This window comes from Cucumis melo, chromosome 10, assembly GCF_025177605.1.
Source record: "Cucumis melo cultivar AY chromosome 10, USDA_Cmelo_AY_1.0, whole genome shotgun sequence".
NCBI lineage: Eukaryota > Viridiplantae > Streptophyta > Magnoliopsida > Cucurbitales > Cucurbitaceae > Cucumis > Cucumis melo.
Window position 1 is genome coordinate 9038706 of NC_066866.1, and position 23152 is coordinate 9061857.

The window sequence follows — 23152 nt, forward strand, 5'->3', positions numbered from 1 at the left end:
ATAATTCAAAATATATAAATATATATTCTCAAATAAGGCACCATAATGGTCATAGTTCCATAAATTTAGCAAGATCGGTAAAAATCACTTTTAGATTTTAAACTTTCATAAAAATAAAATTTTAATCCTTCTATACACTTTGATTTACAATGATTTAGTTGTTTACATTTGAAAAATAATGATTTTAAAAAATACGAAATATTTGATAACTTTTCAAAATGTATTTTTAAAAATAAAATTAAAAAATAATTCATAAGAAAATATTCGGAACCAAATTTTAAGAAAATAGGTTTTTAAACAAAATTGTATATATAAACACTTATAAAAATATCTAATTAAACATGTGGATCTGTAAATTTTAAACTCATTTTTTTAAAAAAAAAAGAAATTGCTCAAAAGAATATGTACTAATAAAAAATATTTTTTTTCTATAGATAATCCATACAATTTAAAATAACCATGTTTCATAACAAAATAAAGTGTATATATACTATACACTAATCTTTTAGTACAATCGCGGGACAAGGAATGGAAACTCTTCCATCCCTGAATAGAAGATTATGCCGATTAATGTGAAACCCAATATCAGTTTTAGCCCAATTGTTTTGTTCTCTCTTACAAAGAAAAGCCAAAACCATAAAACATAAAAATAATAGAATTAAATGGGAATGTAAACTTCCCTTTATGATCAGTTATATGAGTGACCATTTTAACCTAAATTATAACAGTTTCTTCATCCAACAATATGTCTACTTTTTCCCTTCCGCTATGGAATTTCACGTCAAGATCCACTACCCCGAAATGATTGATCGGATATGAGTTTTGTGTGACTTTCGCCGCCGGAATATGAGAGGGACCTCTTTACGTCGTCCGGTGACGATTCAACGGCTTCGACAAATCGCAGTCACGATTAAAATCAAGCTTCTTCTGTGTTGTTGCATTGTACTTGCCGTTGTGTTTTTCGCTTCCCGCGCCTCCGATCTCATGGGATGGACATGTGACGACTGCTCTACGGCTGTCCGATACTCTACGCCGCGGTTTGAATTCGAACCCTTTTATTTGATTCGTTCATGAATTTTGTGTGCTTCACTAATTGTTCGTTATGTGATCTCTTTACGTGAATTGGTTACGATTTCTGGATCTTTGCGTGTTTCTTTCTCATTGGATGAATTTTAGATTCCACGCCCCAAATTGTTGCGTTTATGTGATAGAAAAGTGTTAATCATTTCATTTGTTGCATCCTTCTTCTTAATTACATGAATTATGAATTTAGAGGTAAAATTCTTGTTTTTGTTTTTTGAAATTTTGCAGAAAGCAAATTTTCTATTTAATTAAGATTGATACAAAAATCATATCATGGTAAGAAAATGAAAGTAAATTGACTTCAATTTCAAAAAAGAAAAAACGGAAAAAAAAAAAGAAAAAGAAATATATACCCAACGATACCCAAATGATTACCAAAGACAATCTTGATTCTTAATTTTTTGTTTCTAAAAATTCTTTTATGTTTTTCATAATTTTTGTACAAATTTCTAGAGGCTATTTAATGTGCTATGTTACACGTACAAGTAGTATTTATAAGCCCAAGATTACTGTGTACCATAAAGTTCTTATAAAGTTCTAAAGAGACAATTTAATCTGATTGAAGTGAGTTTATTATTCCCAAATTTTGTCTAATTAAGTAATTATACCCGAAATTCTTGTATTGTATCTAAATAACTAGTGCTTTTTTACTTGTGATCTAAGATTGTATTTAATTTGGGATGACTAGAATTAGATTAAAATCCTTCTAAAACATGTTTTTAATTATTTAAAATCAAGTTAATGGTTGAATTTATATGTAGCATGAAATAGTTGTGTGTATTGAACAATAATTTGTAAGCATATATAGTTTAGTGATTGAGGTATATAATTTGTATTACAATAAACATGGAAATGTAGGAAAGGTTATGCAATTGTAATTAACACATGGAAGCGTCATGATCTATTAAAGAAGTCAATTGATCACTACACAGCATGTATGGGAGTTGAATCCATACACATTGTATGGAGCGAACCTTCTCCTCCACCTGATTCTTTGGTGAGTTATTTACAACAGACGGTGAAAGCGAATTCCCGAGACAGTCGAGAAACGGAGTTGAGATTTGAAATAAATGAAGAAGATAGCAGCTTGAACAATAGGTTTAAGGAAATAAAAGGATTGAGAACAGAAGCCATATTTTCAGTAGATGATGATGTTATATTTGCTTGTTCTACTTTGGAGTTTGCTTTTAGTGTTTGGCAAACTGCTCCTCACACTATGGTTGGCTTTGTTCCTCGCATGCATTGGATTGATCGCTCGGTATGTTTCTCTTTTCCCATTCTTTTCTTTTCTTTAATTTTTCATCCTCTTTCTTCATTATGTTGTTTTTGATCAGGTATGTATAAGATTTTTTATGGTTTAAATTATAATTTTATGTACAATATCGTAACTATTTGGTTTAACAATATTTTTACCTTCATAAATTTCTAGAAACAAAAATGAATCGTTAATTTTTTTTTAATTTAGTTTTCAAAAAGTTTGCTAGAGAAAAACGAAATTGTTATTGTACAAATGTATATGGTTGTGATTTGGAAGTTTATTTGAATTTTTAACTTTTAATTTTGTGTATAATAAACCATAGATCTTTAAAGATATTTAAGAGTGTGTTTGGCCATGAAACTAGGGATGAATACTAGACTCCTCTTTGATTTGGTCCAAAGAATTTGTAAATCATAACTACGAAATAATATTTATTTTATTTTTATTTCTTGTCCCAAACGTTTCCAAATAGATTCCTATATCCAATCTAATAACCATTTAAAAGGATAAAGACTGAATTTATAATTATCACCTAATTCTGTTTTGTAATTGATATATATATATATATATATATATATATATATATATATTGATTGTAGAAATATTTTTCTAGTAATTATTATTTAAAAAAACTCTTAAAACTATGGAATTCTATAGCCTTATTAAAATGAAATATAGTTGATTGAGTAGTGTGGGAGATTAAACAATTGGATATAATGGTTAATGAGTGATTGATGATGATGTGATTAGTAATAGTAATGCAGAAAGGGAGATATAGATATGGAGGATGGTGGTCAGTTTGGTGGAGTGGCACTTACAGTATGGTGCTTTCAAAAGCTGCTTTTTTCCACTCTAAGTACTTGGATTTTTACACTAACCATATGCCTTCTTCCATCAGACATTATATTACCAATAACAGGTTTCTTTTTTCTTTTCATATTCTTCAATCCCATTTTATATATATATAAATATAAATCACTTCCTAATTAATTATTGTTTTTTTTTTCTAATTTAGAAACTGTGAAGACATTGCTATGTCTTTTGTCGTTGCTAATCTTAGTGGCTCTCCCCCGGTTTGGGTCCAAGGTGGGACAGATGAATAATTATTTCTTAGTAATTAATTAATAATAATTAAGTTGTTTTAATTTGTTAAATTTGGTGATTAATTAAATTGATGAAATGTGGATGCAGGTAAGATATATGAAATAGGGTCAAGTGGAATTAGTAGCTTAGGAGGACATAGTGAAAGAAGAAGCCAATGTTTGAATATATTTGTTGAAGAATATGGTGGAATTATGCCTTTGTTACCTTCAACTTTTAAGGCTGTTGATGCTCGTCGCCTATGGTCTTGGTAACACACATCATATATCATTCATTCATTCATTCATCCCAATTTTGTTTTTCATTCCCTATTTTTACTTTTAATTGAAAATTTTGTAGTGTTTTTTATTTTTTAATACTATCTGTTTTTCTTATCCGAAAATTTTGAGATTTAAGAACTATTTTTTCTTGGGTTATGTAGTACTAGATAAGATAGATTGATTTGATCGTCTTTTTTAATGTGTTTAATTGGATATCATTTTTTTTGCCTATCAAGATTTTAAGTCTGTAAATTTCCACTCCTACTTTTAATAAAATCTCAGCATTTGTCCTCTCAAGGTTTCAATTTATTCAAGTCGTAAAATAATGATAATAGTTTTCTTTGGAAGAAAAAGATAACATGTACATATATCCAAATTTTAGAAAATAGAGACTATTATTATCTTTGAAAATAAAAAGATATGGTTTTCATAATTAATATATATAATAGATTCTTGTCACAAAACCATTTGTGCAAGGATACGTTCCCTCAAAATATCAACAACTTTTTGTTGGGGCTGTGTTTGAAACAAAGAGATTCATTCACATAAAATCAAACGTACAAAATACCCTTTATCAACCTCATTTAATTTAGTCTGTTTAACTAAGGAGGGTAAGAATGAGTCCATAAACTAAAAGAAAAAAAACTAAGCATAAGTAGCCACATTATGAGTTGTCTTGTTGATCTCTAGACACATGAAAAATGCCCAAAATTTTCAACATACCAAGTAAGTGGATCACTTTAGCATAATAAATTCTATAAGGTAAGTGAGTATAATTTAATGAAAGAATCCTGTTAATAACTAAGAGGACATCATATAACACCCAAACATCTTTCAAATCTAACTCATCAATCAACTGCAATTCCTTCGAAAGTGGAAGAGAATCTATTGCTTCAATCGCAATCTCCCCATCAAACAGCCCCGTTTGGTAGCTCGACATCACCTTGAATCACCACCCTCGTGCCAATCCCATCTTTATTGGGGATCTTTGTGGCATCAATATCCATCTTGAAAGTTTTTCGAGGAGGCTGACTACATCTTTTGCGCATAATCATTTCCTCCCCCAAAGAATTCATCAATTCGAGAAGGGGAGCTTGTGCTCAATCACTGTCTGTCTGTCATACCGGCACTTTGAATATCAACGCAAAACATTGATTCCTCTAGTTTCTATCGTACCAAATGATCCAGCATGTCGTACCAAATACCAGAACTTCCTTAGAACGGAGTTGATTCACCACTTGAAGGAGAAAATCAAGAATCAATACATCCAATTGAAATGATCTAAATATCAGCAACTAAAGGTATGTTCAATAGTTGTTTTGAGGTGATCAAATTCACCTTTTCTCTTGCTAAAATTACTTCAAATGTTTGTGTTTGACATGAATTGGAATTGATTTTGGATGAATTATCTGGTAGGTGATTTTTGTTTATGATTTTTAGTCAGTCACTCCTAAAATGGTTATCTAATTGTAAAATATTGTAACATAGATGATAGACATTGCTCATCATTAAATCATTAATGAAACAAGTAAGAGAAAAATAAACTAACGAAATGGTGATCAAACTGGCTACCCATCAATGAACACATTGAAGATGCTAATATGCTAATATTATTTAATTAGTTAACCATCAGCTGCTACCCATCAGCTGCCAAATCCATCTTGGCAATGCCAGATGCTAATATGGATGGGATGAAAAGTCTACGTGCCAAAATTATTTAATTAGTTAACCAACAATGTGAAACTAAAATGGTTTAAAATATTGAAAAAATAAATTAAAAAATTAAAAAATTAAAAAGAAAAAGAAACCTCTAAATCAATGTCTTCAGTTTCCGGGAGTTGCTGACAGTTTTCAATTATTTCTTTGGCCAAATATCAATTCTCCCATGATCATACTCCCCTACATAGCCAGCCCTGCCTTGAGTATGAACAAATTGGTAGAGGTTAGAAAATTTTCATATGTCCAAGTTGTCTGCCCCTACCTTATTATGAATGATAGCAAAATCCTTAGGGTGTGTTTGGGGGAAGGAAAGAGTTATGGAAGAAAAGGATTATAATAATCCTAGGATTATGATAATCCTAGTATTATGATAATATGTGTTTGAGGAATAGATTATTATTGGTAGTGTTGTGGTAATATGTGTTTGGGAGAGAAAATATGAAAGGTAGTGTTATGATGGTATGTGTTTGGAGGAGGGATTATGATAGTAGTGTTATGGTAATATGTGTTTGGGAGAAGAGTTATGATTGTAGTAATTTAAAAAACAATAATAAATTTTTGATTGGATTGTTTGGGTAGGGTAATGTAGAGTTGTAAAAAAGTAAAAATAGGATAAGATAGGGTTATTTAGGGATTAGGATAACTCTAATCCCCCTTTATCATAATCCTTGGGCCAAACACGGTTTGGCCCAATTTCCTAATCCTTTTCCTCCTAAAACCCCACCCCAAACATACCCTAAGCTTAATGTTGTTTCGATGATTTTTTGTTTTGTTTTATTTTATTTTGAAGTTGGTTAAGAAATTCTTTTGTATATTTAATTCCTGAACTTATATGGATGGTTAGTGATTTAAAGAGAAAATACAAAATCTAAATCACTTTTTAATCAAGAGTTTACACAGTTTAGGCGACAAGTAATCTTAACCGGAAGAAATGGTGGAAATGAGAGGAAATCCCAATAGTAGAGAGAAACTGATTTAGAGCTTTTTTTTTTTTTTTTTTTTTACATTTTATCTAGCAAAAAATTATGTCTTAAAATTTTCTTTCAATATCTATACATATAAACATATATCAACTATGAAATAAGAATTTAACAATAAAAGTAAATTAAAATAAATCTTCAACTAATTAGTTAAATAACAATTTTCTAAAAGAAAAACAAAAACAATAGATTATATAGACAAGAATAACAAACGTTTAATGATGCTTTTATACTCACAAGTCATAAGTGTGCTTTTCTTTGTCATATCAGAAAAAGTTAAATTTTTATCATGTTTAACATTTTAAAACTATAATCTGATGGACCTCAATACCAACACAAACCTCAAATGTTATGTATCTCTTTATTGAATTCAAAAGAGTGCTGATTACGATAACAAGGAAAAAACAAACACATGAATTACAGTATGTAATTCATCCCACTCACTAAAACTCTCTCTAGAGCCTACTTTCTAGAATGAATTTTCTTCTCTCTCTCTTCTAACTACTTATAATCCTCTCGTGGTCCTCCCTTACCGTAACTAACTCTAACCGACCAGGTGGTCCTCCTAACAACTGACTCCCACGTATTCTCTATTTTTCTTATTACTTTTTATTTCCATCTTTCTTCCTCCTTTGGTACTGATGTATAATTGGAGGTCTAACATTACATTCCACCTCCAATTTCACCTTGTCTTCAAGGTGGTAATCTGGAAATGACTGCAGAAAATCATCATATTTCTCCTACGTAGCCTCATGAGGCGGTAGTCCTTTCCAACTCATCAATACCTCTCATTCTCCTTTGGCGTTTTTCTGGTACCCGAAGGCTTCATCAGGAACAGCTAGCCATTCATGTAACGCCCCGAATTTCGAGGTAAAATTTTAGCATTTATGTGAATTTTTCGGGATTTTAAAATTTTGTAGATGATGAAATAATAATATAATATTACTCATCTTATTATCATTATTTATTATTATCATTATAAATTAATATTAAAACCTTTATTTTTTTTATTATTGAATATTATATTCATTATGTGATATTAATGTTATTTTAATTAATTAATATTAAAAATTGTATTATTAATTTTATTTTTATTATTTAATATTTTCTTTTATTATTTATATTTTTATATATTTATTTTGTTTAATATATATATATAAATATATATATATATATATAATAATAATAATAATATTTTTTTTAAACAAACCCTAAAGGCGCGCGCGACCCCCCCCTCTTTCAAATTCGTCTTCTTCTTCCTCGTGTCACGCCGCCGCCGCCCCATCCGCGTCTTCTCTTTTTTTTTTTCCATTCTCCTTCTTCAGCCGACGCGACATCAGCCCCTTCTTCTCCAGTCAACCCGGACCTACAGCCGCCGTTCGTGGAAGCTTACCTTCGCTTCCATTCGGTTTCGCCGTCGGCCCTTCCAAATCTCCACTTCGTACCCAGCCAACGCCACTGCCGCCACTGTCCATTCATTTCCACCGCCGAACGTCTCCTCCGTTGGTCGTCCGCCGCGTTGAAGCAAGTTGCACCGTTCGCCAAGCGGCCGACGATGAGCCTTCAACGATCGTGGAGCTCGAAGTCTTGTAGGCGTCCGTACGAAGCCAAGCCGAGTCGTGAATCCCAGCCGAGCCGCGAGCCGTACCTGAGCCAAAAACCAAGCCGAACCGAGCCACGAGCCGAGTCAAGCCGCGAGCTGAGTCAAGCCGCGAGCCGAGCCGCGAGCCGAGTCAAGCCGCGAGCAGAGCCACGAGCCGAGTCAAGCAGAAGACCGAGCCGAGCCCTAAGCTGAGCTGAGCCGAGGACCGAGCCGAGCCGTAAGCCGAGCCGTGAACTGATCCAAGCCGAGCCGAGCCGCAAGCTGGCCAACCCAAGCCGCGAGCCGAGCCGAGCCGAACACCTCCAAGCCAAGCCGAGCTCCCTGTTCACCGAGCCACCTAAGCCTTCCTTCCTCCACTTCGGGTCACGGTGAGTCTTCGGTAAGGATTGTTTTTGATGATTTTCTTAATGTTGCTACATCCGATTCAAGTTTGAATATTGGAATAAGATTTGGTCCTACCTTTCATCCCTTGAAGGTATTAAGGAGTTGACGTTCAAGTTCTCGGGTTCCGCGGTAGGCTTGTTTGGAGATAGCTTTCCTTTCCTTGGGTAAGTCAACGGATGTTGCTTAGGACCATTTAAAATGACTTCTACTAGTATCATCGATTAAAACCTTCGTGTTTTCGTTTAGGTGGATCCGTTGAGCGTGGACTCGATCGAGGGGCATAACCGAGTATCAGGTAAGGGTTTTCCTACTACTGGACCTCGGATCGAGGCTGGAAACGTAGAAATCCACAGGGGATTACGCGTTAGTAACTATACGGAATGAATTGATGCATGTTTGACTATTAAGTATTGTTGTTATGCTCTGGTCTGATGTAAAGGTAACGTGACCGCTAGATGTAGCTTGTGTGCCATAGGAAGTAAGTAGTTGTTTGCGGATAGACACCGATGCCCGGATGTTCTGTATATTGTAGTTATGTCAATGGGCTACGTTGATGGACTGGAATTGTATGTTGATGGACTTTACAAATCTTAAGGTTAGGTGTGTGGTAGTCTATTGTCTGGATGTTGTTCATGGAGGGTTGTCGTGGAGGGACTATGAGTCCAATTCCGATTTGACTAGTTGACTGTACCTAAGGAATATCACAAAGGATGTGTAAATTGGAAACGCATATAGCAACTGAGGATGTAATTGTTTAAATCTATACTATCTGGTTGGCAAAGTCTATGGTGAATTAGTAATAAGAAGGTTGTCGGAGTGTGACTGTTGTAGACGGTGTAATATGGACTGGGGGTAACGGTTAGCTTCATCTATGGGGCAGTGTAGCGTACGGTTAGGTGCATCCTTCGGGATCACTGGACTGACACGTGCATCTTTCGGGATCACTAGACTGATATGTGCATCCTTCGGGATCACTAGACTGATACGTGCATCCTTCGGGATCACTAGACTGATACGTGCATCCTTCGGGATCACTAGACTGATACGTGCATCCTTCGGGATCACTAGACTGATATGTGGATCCTTCGGGATCACTAGATTGATAGGTGTATTCTTTGAGGTCACTAAACTGATACGTGCATCCTTCGGGATCACGAGACTGATGCATGCGTTCTACGAAACTACTAGACTGTTTACGTAGGGTACCCCTACATAGGAAGTTAACTGTTGTTCCCTAGCGGGCCCAGTAGTGGGTCCCTTACTGGGTATATTTATACTCACCCCTTTTCTCTTCTTTAACTTTTCAGGTAAGGGTACAGCGAGGGGCAGACCGACGAGAGGCAGGAAGGATGCGTGAAGGCCATATGGACGCATCTGGTTTTCTTTATGCTTCCGCTGATGTATTTTGTTAGAATATTTGGTTTTGTGATTTTGAGTTGATGACCTGAGTATTTTATTTGAAACTTTTGTGACTGTGATTTAAATAGGGCCCGAAACTGTTTTTGTAATATTTCAACGTTTTAATGAATCGTACCGGTCCGTTATGAATTTTGTGTTTTGTGGTCGAGTCTTAGCACTGAGTAGTGACCTCAGCTTAGTCCAAAAAGTTGGGTCGTTACAGTTGGTATCAGAGCCTAAGTTTTAGGTTCTGTAGACTGACTTATGATGTGAGTCTGTGTTTTGTGTCCTTATGGCTAAAACGATCCTTGCCACTCGTCAGGTACGCTCTCATGAAATTATATGTATAACTCTATATGCATTACCTTACCTAAATTAAATTGCGAAGTAAATTATCACTTATGACTAAAGGGATCATTGGTGGTTGTTAGGGGAAATGCTGCCAAGGAGGGGTGCACGTAGGGGTGGCCGAGGAGGCCGAGGGAGGGGAGCAAGACGTGTTCAACCTGAGGTGCAGCCTGTAGCCCAAGCCACTGACCCGGCTGCGCCAGTTACTTATGCGGACCTAGCTGCCATGGAGCAGAGATTCAGGGATTTGATTATGCAGATGCGGGAGCAGCAGCAGCCTGCCCCGCCAGCTCCAGCACCAGCTTCTGCTCCAGCTCCGGCTCTAGTACCAGTTGCGCCCCAGGTTGTGCCGGATCAGTTGTCAGCAGAGGCCAAGCACCTGAGGGATTTCAGGAAGTATAATCCCACGACATTCGATGGGTCTTTGGAGGACCCCACAAGGGCTCAGCTGTGGTTATCATCTTTGGAGACCATATTTCGATACATGAAGTGCCCTGAGGATCAGAAAGTTTAGTGTGCTGTTTTCATGTTGACAGACAGAGGTACTACATGGTGGGAGACTACAGAGAGGATGCTAGGTGGTGATGTGAGTCAGATCACATGGCAACAGTTCAAGGAGAGTTTCTATGCGAAATTCTTCTCTGCTAGTTTGAGGGATGCCAAGCGGCAGGAGTTCCTGAACTTAGAGCAGGGTGACATGACAGTGGAGAAGTATGATGCGGAGTTTGACATGTTATCCCGCTTCGCTCCAGAGATGATAGCGACCGAGGCGGCCAGAGCTGATAAGTTTGTTAGAGGCCTCCGACTGGACATTCAGGGTTTGGTTCGAGCTTTCCGACCCGCTACACATGCTGATGCACTGCGCCTGGCAGTGGATCTCAGTTTGCAGGAGAGGGCTAACTCGTCGAAGGTCACAGGTAGAGGTTCGACCTCGGGACAGAAAAGGAAGGCTGAGCAGCAGCCTACTCCAGTGTCGCAGCGGAACTTCAGACCAGGTGGTGAGTTTCGCCACTTCCAGCAGAAACCTTTTGAGGCAGGGGAAGCTGAGGCTGAGAGGGCAGGCACGGTGGTGAGAGGTACGCTTCCAGTATTGGGGCATTACGCCTTAGTTTTGTTTGATTCGGGTTCGTCACATTCTTTTATCTCTTCCGCATTTGTGTTGGATGCCCGCTTAGAGGTAGAGCCCTTACACCATGTTCTATCAGTATCTACTCCTTCCGGGGAGTGTATGTTGTCGAAGAAAAAGGTGAAAGCATGCCAGATTGAGATAGCAGGCCATGTGATTGAAGTAACGTTGTTAGTCCTGGATATGCTCGACTTTGATATAATCCTGGGTATGGATTGGTTGGCAGCTAACCATGCCAGCATAGATTGTTCCCGTAAGGAGGTAGCGTTTAACCCTCCCTCGATGGCCAGTTTTAAATTTAAGGGAGAAGGTTCAAGGTCGTTACCTCAGGTAATCTCAGCCATCAGGGCCAGTAAACTGCTCAGTCAGGGTACTTGGGGTATCTTAGCGAGCGTGGTGGATACTAGAGAGGTCGATGTATCCCTGTCATCAGAATCGGTGGTGAGGGACTATCCGAATGTCTTTCCTGAAGAACTTCCAGGGTTACCTCCTCACAGAGAGGTTGAGTTTTCCATAGAGTTGGAGCCAGGCACGGTTCCTATATCCAGAGCCCCTTACAGAATGGCCCCCGCAGAGCTGAAAGAACTGAAGGTGCAGTTACAAGAATTGCTTGATAAGGGATTCATTCGACCGAGCGTGTCACCTTGGGGTGCACCAGTTTTATTTGTTAAGAAGAAGGATGGATCGATGCGTCTATGCATTGACTATAGGGAGTTGAACAAGGTAACCGTTAAGAACAGATATCCCTTGCCCAGGATCGACGATCTATTTGACCAGTTACAGGGAGCCACAGTGTTCTCTAAGATTGATCTTCGGTCGGGATATCATTAGCTGAGGATTAAGGATGGTGATGTACCGAAGACAGCATTTCGTTCCAGATATGGACACTACGAGTTTATTGTGATGTCTTTTGGTTTGACGAACGCTCCGGCAGTGTTTATGGACTTGATGAACAGAGTGTTTAGGGAGTTCCTAGATAGTTTTGTGATCGTGTTTATTGATGATATCTTGATATACTCCAAGACGGAGGCCGAACATGAGGTGCATTTACGTATAGTTTTGCAAACACTTCGGGATAATAAGTTGTATGCAAAGTTCTCGAAATGCGAGTTTTGGCTGAAGCAGGTGTCCTTTCTGGGCCACGTGGTTTCTAAGGCTGGAGTCTCTGTAGATCCAGCTAAGATAGAGGCAGTCACCGGTTGGACCCGACCTTCCACAGTCAGTGAGGTTCGTAGCTTTCTGGGTTTAGCAGGTTATTATCGACGGTTTGTGGAGAACTTTTCTCGTATAGCTACTCCTCTTACTCAGTTGACCAGGAAGGGAGCCCCTTTTGTTTGGAGCAAGGCATGTGAGGACAGTTTCCAGAACCTTAAACAGAAGCTAGTTACCGCACCGGTTCTTATTGTACCTGATGGTTCTGGCAGTTTTGTGATTTATAGTGATGCTTCCAAGAAGGGTTTGGGTTGTGTTTTGATGCAACAAGGTAAGGTGGTCGCTTATGCTTCTCGTCAGTTGAAGAGTCATGAGCAGAACTACCCTACACATGATTTAGAGTTAGCAGCAGTGGTTTTTGCTTTGAAAATATGGAGGCATTACTTATATGGTGAAAAGATACAGATCTTCAAGGATCGTAAGAGCTTGAAATACTTCTTTACTCAGAAGGAATTGAATATGAGACAGCGAAGATGGCTTGAGTTAGTGAAGGATTACGATTGTGAGATACTGTATCATCCAGGCAAGGCAAATGTGGTAGCTGATGCTCTTAGTAGAAAGGTATCACATTCAGCAGCACTTATTACCCGACAGGCCCCATTGCATCGAGATCTTGAGCGGGCTGAGATTGCAGTGTCAGTGGGGGCAGTCACCATACAGTTAGCCCAGTTGACGGTACAGCCGACTTTGAGGCAAAGGATCATTGATGCTCATTTGGTTGAGAAACGTGGCCTAGCAGAGGCAGGGCAAGCGGTTGAGTTCTCCATATCCTCTGATGGTGGACTTTTGTTTGAGAGACGCCTCTGTGTGCCGTCAGATAGTGCGAATAAGACAGAATTATTATCTGAGGCTCACAGTTCTCCATTTTCCATGCACCCAGGTAGTACGAAGATGTATCAGGACCTGAAGCGGGTTTATTGGTGGCGTAACATGAAGAGGGAGGTAGCAGAATTTGTTAGTAGATGCTTGGTGTGTCAGCAGGTTAAGACACCAAGGCAGAAACCAGCGGGTTTATTACAACCCTTAAGCATACCGGAATGGAAGTGGGAAAACGTGTCCATGGATTTCATCACAGGACTGCCGAGAACTCTGAGGGGTTTTACAGTGATTTGGGTTGTGGTGGACAGACTTACCAAATCAGCGCACTTCGTTCCGGGTAAATCCACCTATACTGCTAATAAGTGGGCACAGCTGTACATGTCTGAGATAGTGAGATTACATGGAGTGCCAGTGTCGATTGTTTCTGATAGAGATGCCCGTTTCACTTCCAAATTCTGGAAAGGTTTGCAGACTGCTATGGGCACGAGGTTAGACTTTAGTACAGCTTTCCATCCACAGACTGACGGTCAGATTGAGCGTCTGAACCAAGTTTTAGAGAACATGTTGCGAGCGTGTGCATTGGAATTTCCAGATAGCTGGGACTCCCACTTGCATTTGATGGAATTTGCTTATAATAACAGTTATCAGGCTACTATTGGCATGGCGCCATTTGAGGCCTTGTACGGCAAATGTTGTAGATCCCCGGTTTGTTGGGGTGAGGTGGGTGAGCAGAGATTGATGGGTCCTGAGTTAGTTCAGTCTACTAACGAAGCAATACAGAAGATTAGATCACACATGCATACCGCTCAGAGTAGGCAGAAGAGTTATGCAGATGTGAGGCGGAAGGATCTTGAGTTTGAGGTAGGAGACAAGGTGTTCTTAAAGGTAGCACCTATGAGAGGTGTCTTACGATTTGAAAGGAGGGGAAAGCTGAGTCCCCGTTTTGTTGGGCCGTTTGAGATTCTGGAGCGGATTGGCCCTGTAGCTTATCGCTTGGCGTTGCCACCATCACTCTCGACAGTTCATGATGTGTTTCATGTTTCTATGTTGAGGAAGTATGTGCCAGATCCATCCCATGTAGTGGATTACGAGCCACTAGAGAATGATGAAAACTTGAGCTATACTAAACAACCCGTTGAGGTGTTGGCTAGAGAGGTGAAAACGTTGAGGAATAAAGAAATCCCTTTGGTTAAAGTCTTATGGCGGAATCACCGGGTGGAAGAGGCTACATGGGAGCGAGAAGATGACATGAGGTCCCGTTATCCCGAACTGTTCGAGAAATAAAACTTTCGAGGACGAAAGTTCCCTAAGGAGGGAAGAATGTAACGCCCCGAATTTCGAGGTAAAATTTTAGCATTTATGTGAATTTTTCGGGATTTTAAAATTTTGTAGATGATGAAATAATAATATAATATTACTCATCTTATTATCATTATTCATTATTATCATTATAAATTAATATTAAAACCTTTATTTTTTTTATTATTGAATATTATATTCATTATGTGATATTAATGTTATTTTAATTAATTAATATTAAAAATTGTATTATTAATTTTATTTTTATTATTTAATATTTTCTTTTATTATTTATATTATTATTATTATTTTTATATATTTATTTTGTTTAATATATATATATATATGTAATAATATATTTTTTTTAAACAAACCCTAAAGGCGTGCGCGACCCCCCTCTTTCAAATTCGTCTTCTTCTTCCTCGTGTCATGCCGCCGCCGCCCCCTCCGCGTCTTCTCTTTTTTTTTTCCATTCTCCTTCTTTAGCCGACGCGACATCAGCCCCTTCTTCTCCTTCTTCTCCGGTCAACCCGGACCTACAGCCGCCGTTCGTGGAAGCTTACCTTCGCTTCCATTCGGTTTCGCCGTCGGCCCTTCCAAATCTCCACTTCGTACCCAGCCAACGCCACCGCCGCCACTGTCCATTCGTTTCCACCGCCGAACGTCTCCTCCATTGGTCGTCCGCCGTGTTGAAGCAAGTTGCACCGTTCGCCAAGTGGCCGACGACGAGCCTTCAACGATCGTGGAGCTCGAGTCTTGCAGGCGCCCGTACGAAGCCAAGCCGAGTCGTGAATCCTAGCCGAGCCGCGAGCCGTACCTGAGTCGAAAACCAAGCCGAACCGAGCCGCGAGCCGAGTCAAGCCGCGAGCTGAGTCAAGTCGCGAGCCGAGCCGCGAGCCGAGTCAAGCCGCGAGCCGAGTCAAGTCAAAGACCGAGCCAAGCCCCAAGCCGAGCTGAGCCGAGGACCGAGCCGAGCCGTGAACTGATCCAAGCCGAACCGAGCCGAACACCTCCAAGCCAAGCCGAGCTCCCTGTTCACCGAGCCACCTAAGCCTTCCTTCCTCCACTTCGGGTCACGGTGAGTCTTCGGTAAGGATTGTTTTTGATGATTTTCCTAATGTTGCTACATCCGATTCGAGTTTGAATATTGGAATAAGATTTGGTCCTACCTTTCATCCCTTGAAGGTATTAAGGAGTTGACGTTCAAGTTCTCGGGTTCCGAGGCAAGCTTGTTTGGAGATAGCTTTCCTTTCCTTGAATAAGTCAACGGATGTTGCTTAGGACCATTTAAAATGACTTCTACTAGTATCATCGATTAAAACCTTCGTGTTTTCGTTTAGGTGGATCCGTTGAGCGTGGACTCGATCGAGGAGCATAACCGAGTATCAGGTAAGGGTTTTCCTATTACTGGACCTCGAATCGAGGCTGGAAACGTAGAAATCCACAGGGGATTACGCGTTAGTAACTGTACTGAATGAATTTATGCATGTTTGACTATTAAGTATTGCTGTTATGCTCTGGTCTGATGTAAAGGTAACGTGACCGCTAGATGCAGCTTGTGTGCCATTGGGAGTAAGTAGTTGTTTGCGGATAGACACCGATGCCCGGATGTTCTGTATATTGTAGTTATGTCAATGGGCTACGTTGTGGACTGGAATTGTATGTTGATGGACTTTACAAATCTTAAGGTTAGGTGTGTGGTAGTCTATTGTCTGGATGTTGTTCATGGAGGGTTGTCGTGGAGGGACTATGAGTCCGATTCAGATTTGACTAGTTGACTGTACCTAAGGAATATCACAAAGGATGTGTAAATTGGAAACGCATATAGCAACTGAGGATGTAATTGTTTAAATCTATACTATCTGGTTGGCAAAGTCTATGGTGAATTAGTAATAAGAAGGTTGTCGGAGTGTGACTGTTGTAGACGGTGTAATATGGACTGGGGGTAACAGTTAGCTTCATCTATGGGACAGTGTACCTTACGGTTAGGTGCATCCTTCGGGATCACTGGACTGACACGTGCATCCTTCGGGATCACTAGACTGATATGTGCATCCTTCGGGATCACTAGACTGATACGTGCATCCTTCGGGATCACTAGACTGATATGTGCATCCTTCGGGATCACTAGACTGATAGGTGTATCCTTCGAGGTCACTAGACTGATACGTGCATCCTTCGGGATCACGAGACTGATGCGTGCGTTCTACGAAACTACTAGACTGTTTACGTAGGGTACCCCTACATAGGAAGTTAACTGTTGTTCCCTAGCGGGCCCAGTAGTGGGTCCCTTACTGGGTATATTTATACTCACCCCTTTTCTCTTCTTTAACTTTTCAGGTAAGGGTACAGCGAGGGGCAGACCGACGAGAGGCAGGAAGGATGCGTGAAGGCCATATAGACGCATCTGGTTTTCTTTATGCTTCCGCTGATGTATTTTGTTAGAATATTTGGTTTTGTGATTTTGAGTTGATGACCTGAGTATTTTATTTGAAACTTTTGTGACTGTGATTTAAATAGGGTTCGAAACTGTTTTTGTAATATTTCTAACGTTTTAATGAATCGTACCGGTCCGTTATGAATTTTGTGTTTTGTGGTCGAGTCTTAGCACTGAGTAGTGACCTCAGCTTAGTCCGAAAAGTTGGGTCGTTACAATTCATGTGTTTCTGTCATATACGGGGCCAAATCCTGTGGGTTTTGACAGTCTCTAAAAGCCCTTTTCAATTGAGAAATATGAAATACCGGATGAATACAGCAACTCCAGCCTATAAGCAACAGTCCCTATTTTCTTAAGGACTTTATACGGCCCAAAATACTTAGGCGACAATTTCTCATTTCTTCTTTTCCTCATAGAGACTTGTCTATATGGTCGTAATTTCAAGTAAACCATATCTCCTTCCTCAGATTCTACATGGCGTCTCTTCAAATCAGCATAAGTTTTCATTTTGTCTTGAGCCACGCGCAAATGTTCCTTCAATGCTCCTAAGGCGATATCCCTTTGTTTAAGTTGTTCATTAAGGGTGGAGTTAGTCGTGCTGTGATCTCCATAGGATACTAATGGTGGAGGTGTTCTGCCGTACACAGCTTGGAAAGGAGACGCACCAAGTGACCGTTGATACGTTGTGTTATACCAGTACTCCGCCCAATGGATCCATTTAATCCATTCTTTTGGCCTTTCCCCACAAAAACAACGTAAGTACGCCTCTACCGAACGGTTAGCTACCTCAGTTTGCCCATCAGTTTGAGGATGGTACGCTGTACTTCTATTTAATTTGGTGTCAGCCAATCTGAATAGTTCCTTCCAAAAGTGGCTTAAGAAGACTTTATCCTGATCCGATACAATCAATTGAGGAAAGCCGTACAATCTAACCACCTCCTTCACAAATACTTCTGCCACAGTTTTGGCATCAAATGGATGTTTTAATGTTAGAAAATGGCCATACTTACTAAAACGATCCACCACCACTAAGATGACGTCAAATCAAGCCGCTTTAGGTAATCCTTCTATGAAATCCATTGAAATGTCATCCCAAATTCTGCTAGGAATCTCCAATAGCGTCAATAAACCTACTAGTGATAATGTCAGGGATTTATTCCTTTGACAAACCGTACATTCTTCACAATATTTCTATACATCTCCCTTCATTCCTTGCCAAAATAATTCGTCGATTAGTCTCTTATATGTGCGTAAAAAACCCGAATGTCCCTCAAATACCGAGTCATGGTAAGTGTGAAGAATAGTAGGAATCAACGTTGAACTCTTGGCAATAACTATCCTCCCTTTATATTGAAGCATACCATGCTGCATTGTATATTTCGGTACCTCCTCCCCTTCTGTGATTCTTTTTATAATTTGCTTCAAATAATCATCCTTGTCTACCTCTTCCCGAATGAGCTTTAAGTCAATTAAGGCTGGGACTATCAGCTGATTAAGTTGTACCACAGAAGGTACTTGAAACAAGGCATCAGCCGCCTTATTTTCCAACCCAAGCTTGTATAAGATTTCAAACGAATACCCTAACAATTTCGCAATCCATTTCTGATACTGTGGTTGAATTACCCGCTGTTCCAGTAAGAATTTAAGAGACCTTTGATCAGTCTTAACCACAAACCTTCTTCCCAATAAATATGGCCGCCAGCGTTGGACTGCTAAGACTACCGCCATCAATTCTCGCTCATTTACAGGCTTGGCACGATCTCTTAAAGCCAATGTGTGACTGAAAAAAGCAATCGGCCTTTTATTTTGCATTAATACTGCCCCCACACGGAAGGCTAAAATCTGTTTCCATCTCAAACGGAAGGCTAAAATCTGGTAATGCCAGAACTGGCAATGTCATCATGGCCTCTTTTAATCTATCAAACGTTGTCTGACTGTCTTCGGTCCATCTAAAAGCTCCCAATTTCAATAATTGAGTCAGTGGGGCAGCAATAGAACCGTAATTTTGCATAAATCTTCGATAGTATCCGGTCAGCCCCAAAAATCCCCGTAATTCTTTCACATTGGAAAGAACTGGCCACTGTTTAATGGATTTAATTTTCTCCGTATCCACTTCCACCCCTTGACCTGAAACAATATGGCCAAGATACTCTACTCTTTGAAAAGCAAAACTGCACTTCTTCTTGTTAGCATAAAGCTTATGTTCACGTAATACTTCAAACACCAACTCTAAATGATATATATGCTCCTCCATCCCTCGACTATAAATCAAAATATCATCAAAAAATATCAAAACGAACTTCCTCAGATATGACCGAAAAATAGAATTCATAAGAGATTGAAAGGTAGCTGGCGCATTTGTTAAACCAAAGGGCATCACTAAGAATTCATAGTGTCCCTCGTGTGTTCTAAATGTTGTTTTCTCAATATCTTCTCTATGCATCCTTATTTGATGATATCCAGCCTTTAAGTCAATTTTAGAAAATAAATTTGCACCATTAAGTTCATCAAACAACTCCTCTATAACAGGAATAGGAAACTTATCTGGTATAGTGACGTTGTTAAGGGCACGGTAGTCCACACAAAACCTCCAGCTTCCATCTTTTTTTTTACAAGTAATATCGGACTGGAGTAGGGGCTGGAGCTTGGTCGTATAATTCCAGATGTCAACATTTCGTCAACCAATTTTTCCATTTCTGCCTTCTACTGAAAAACATATCTATAAGGCCTAACATTCACTGGGTCTGTTCCTGTTTTCAAATGAATGGGATGTTCAATTGCCCTCCTTGGTGGTAAAGTGTCTGGCCAGTCAAAAATATCACTAAAATTATCCAGCACATTCTGCACAGTAGCAGGTATCACATCGACCTCTGTCCCCTTTTCTTCTTCAGCAAGCACTACTCCTCCCTCTATTGCCCTGCACTCTACCAAGTATCCTTGGTCAGTTTCTGTCCACGCTTTCATCATTGACTTCAATCCTACTCGGGTTTTCGTCAGGCTCGGATCTCCTTTAATGATAATTTTCTGCCCTTCGTGGAAAAAAGTCATAGTCAAATTCCTCCAATCCGTCTCGGTGACACTAAAGGAGTATAGCCATTGCATCCCTAAAATTGCGTCCACCCCTCCTAATTCCAGTGGTAAAAAGTCGGTTTTCACTTTCCACTCATTCAGCAGCAGTTCAACATTTTCACATACCCCCTTACCTTTTATCATCGTTCCAGACCCCAGGATTACCCCATAGTGGGTAGTTTCTTTAGTATGCAACTTCTTTTCTTTCACCAACTTTTCCGAGATGAAATTGTGAGTTGCTCCGCAGTCAATTAACACAACAATTTCCTCGCCTTGTAACTTTCCCCTGACTTTCATGGTTCTCGGGTTAGTCAGTCCAACTACTGAATTAATGGATAGTTCTACCACAGTATTAACTCCCCCTTCCAACTCAAACATGTTCAGCTCCTTCGGTTCTTCATCTTCTTCTTCAATGATTTCTTCTTCAACATTGTTATCATGCACCACAAACATTCTCAACTCTCTCAACTCTGGTACTTTGAATTTATACCCGGAGTAGTACTTTTCATCACATTTGAAGCATAAGCCTTTCTCCCTTTTAGCCTTAAATTCGGCATCGGATAATCGTTTGCTCGACCCTTCCCGCTTTGCTTCTTCATTCGCCGTGTTCTACAAGGTGATGGTTTGCATACGCCACTTCTGCTCGGATCCAAGGAAAAAGCCCATTCATAAAAGTCTTCTCTAAAACCTTATCGGATAAGTTAGATAACGGCGCCACAAGTCGATCAAATAAATTCTGATATTCCTCAACCGTCGTGGTCTGCTTTATCGCAAAAATTTTGTCATACAAGGATCCCTCACGGATTGACCGGAATCTCTCCAACAACTTACTCTTTAAATTCGACCAATCGGTAAATTTATTGTGTTGTTCTTGAGAGCGAAACCAGTCGAGTGTCGGGCCATCAAAGCTGATAACCGAAACAGTCATCTTCTCGGCATCGGTTAACTTGTGAATTTGAAAATACCGATCGGCTCGGAATAACCAGGAATCTGGATCGTTTCCCGTAAACACAGGCATCTCAACTTTTTAAAATTTATTTCGTTCGACTGCCTTATCGTCATCGTCTTTCACTTCTGTTTTTGTTTCCTCCTTCGATTCATCGTTATTAACTACTCCTTTCATCTTACTCGAAGATCCTTCCAAATCGGAAGTCGTAGTGGATTTTTCGTTAACGACGTTATCCATATATTTCATAATTACCTGGTATTGTTGCTGCTGTGTCTCGGATTTTGTACTCAACCGATCCAGGTTCTTCATCAAGCCTTGATGTTGCTATTGTTGCTTTTCGTGCTGCACATTCAAACGTTCGACCGTTTTCATGATCGTTGAGAGCTTGTCTTCGACCGCCGGTAACTTCTGTAAATCCTTCTTCATCTCCGAAACCTCCTGCTCCAATGCTTCAAACCGTTCTTCATGTTTCTTTGCCATTTTCTTTGGTTTTCCCAGGATTGGCTCTGATACCAATATGATGGACCTCAATACCAACACAAACCTCAAAAGGTATGTATCTCTTTATTGAATTCAAAAGAGTGTTGATTACAATATGATAGGACTCCGTTCAAGTATATCGAAATTGTACTTTTCTATTTATTTCAGTAATAAGGAACACACAGAATTGATGAGATATCAATTTTGTTACAATCTCTTGATCTTGCTTCTCAAGGTTCAAGTATAGATTCTCTCTAAGATTTTCATATCTTTCTTCCATCTATGAGTATCTATTTATACTCAAAGTTTACTGACTTCTTCTTAGCACATTTAACATGTGTTTTCTAACTAATCTGCTAACCTCTTTCCTTAACTAATTCTGTTACATATTACTTACTGTTTATTATTATTTTTATTTCTTCTTTGGTAAACTAACTTGATTGGAGATCTAACATTACTTCCCCCTTTTAGATTCACCTTGTCCTCAAGGTGTAGATTAGGATACCGCTTGTTTATTTCATCATAGTCTTCCCACGAGGCTTCATAGTTCGGTAGGTTCTGCCAAGCAATTAACACTTCCCATTTCCCCGATTTGTCCTGTCTGTAATTGCGCGCTTCTTCCGGTTGGGACTGCCATTCAAACTTCTCTGTTACGTTTTGTAGTGTAGGCAATACATTTGTCTGATGACTCACGAATTTCCTTAATTGAGAGATATGAAAAACAGGATGAATAGCTGCATCCGTTGGTAATTTCAATCTATATGCTACCTCACCAATTCTTTCTAGAATTTTGTAAGGTCCAAAATACCGCGATGATAGCTTCTCATTCCTTTTACTTTGTAAGGTGGTTTGTCGATATGGACGTATCTTAAGCAACACTAATTCATCAATCTGGAACTCAACATGTCGTCTTTTCTGGTCAGCATATAATTTCATTTGTTGTTGTGCTAGCAACAAATGTTCCCGTAATGCATCTAATGCCACATCTCGTTCTCTCAACTGTTTGTCTACCGAAGAATTTGAAGTCCTTCTTTCTCCATAAGATAACAAGGTTGGAGGTTTACGTTCGTACACCACTTGGAACGGGGACATATCCAGTGCTTTCTTGATAAGTAGTATTATACCAATATTCAGCCCAAGGTAGCCGCAAAATCCATTCCCTTGGACGTTCACTACAGAAACATCTAAGATAAGTTTCTAGGCCCCTGTTTACCACTTCCGTTTGTCCGTCGGTCTGCGGATGGTATGTTGTGCTTTTACTTAGTTTAGTACCGGCCATTTTGAACAATTCATTCCATAAATGGCTGAGAAACACCTTATCCTGGTCGGAGACAATAGAAGTAGGAAATCTGTGCAGTCGGACTATTTCTTTCACAAAAATCTCTGCTACTGACTTGGCTGTGTAAGGGTGTTTAAGGGCCAAAAAATGACTGTATTTGCTGAGCCGATCTACTACAACGAGTATTACATCACATCCTTTTGCTTTAGGTAGACCATCAATAAAATCCATAGAGATGTCGCTCCAAACTTGATGAGGTATTTCAAGTGGTATTAATAGTCCGGCCGGTGATAGAGCTAAACTTTTGTTACGTTCGCAAGTTATGCAGGACTCACAGTGTGTTTTGAC

The 23152-nt window shown here is 39.4% G+C and overlaps 1 protein-coding gene across 1 annotated transcript; it reads left to right on the forward strand.

Annotated features, from left to right (window-relative positions):
- The first annotated feature begins 713 nt into the window (after nt 1-713).
- LOC103501448 (glycosylinositol phosphorylceramide mannosyl transferase 1) lies at nt 714-3993 on the forward strand. Its single transcript, XM_008465024.2, has 5 exons — nt 714-1037; nt 1942-2341; nt 3106-3260; nt 3357-3427; nt 3533-3993. Exons 1-5 carry the CDS (start codon nt 847-849, stop codon nt 3694-3696), a joined length of 981 nt encoding a protein of 326 aa, XP_008463246.2. The 5' UTR covers nt 714-846; the 3' UTR covers nt 3697-3993.
- Nucleotides 3994-23152: the final 19159 nt, after the last annotated feature.

Bases quoted from the DNA above. Each gene is read 5' to 3' on its own strand.
- LOC103501448 (XM_008465024.2), top strand. From the start codon at position 847: ATGAGAGGGACCTCTTTACGTCGTCCGGTGACGATTCAACGGCTTCGA. The intron at 3,261-3,356 runs GTTTCTTTTTTC...TTTCTAATTTAG, and splicing joins CATTATATTACCAATAACAG to AAACTGTGAAGACATTGCTA. The intron at 3,428-3,532 runs GTGGGACAGATG...ATGTGGATGCAG, and splicing joins TCCCCCGGTTTGGGTCCAAG to GTAAGATATATGAAATAGGG.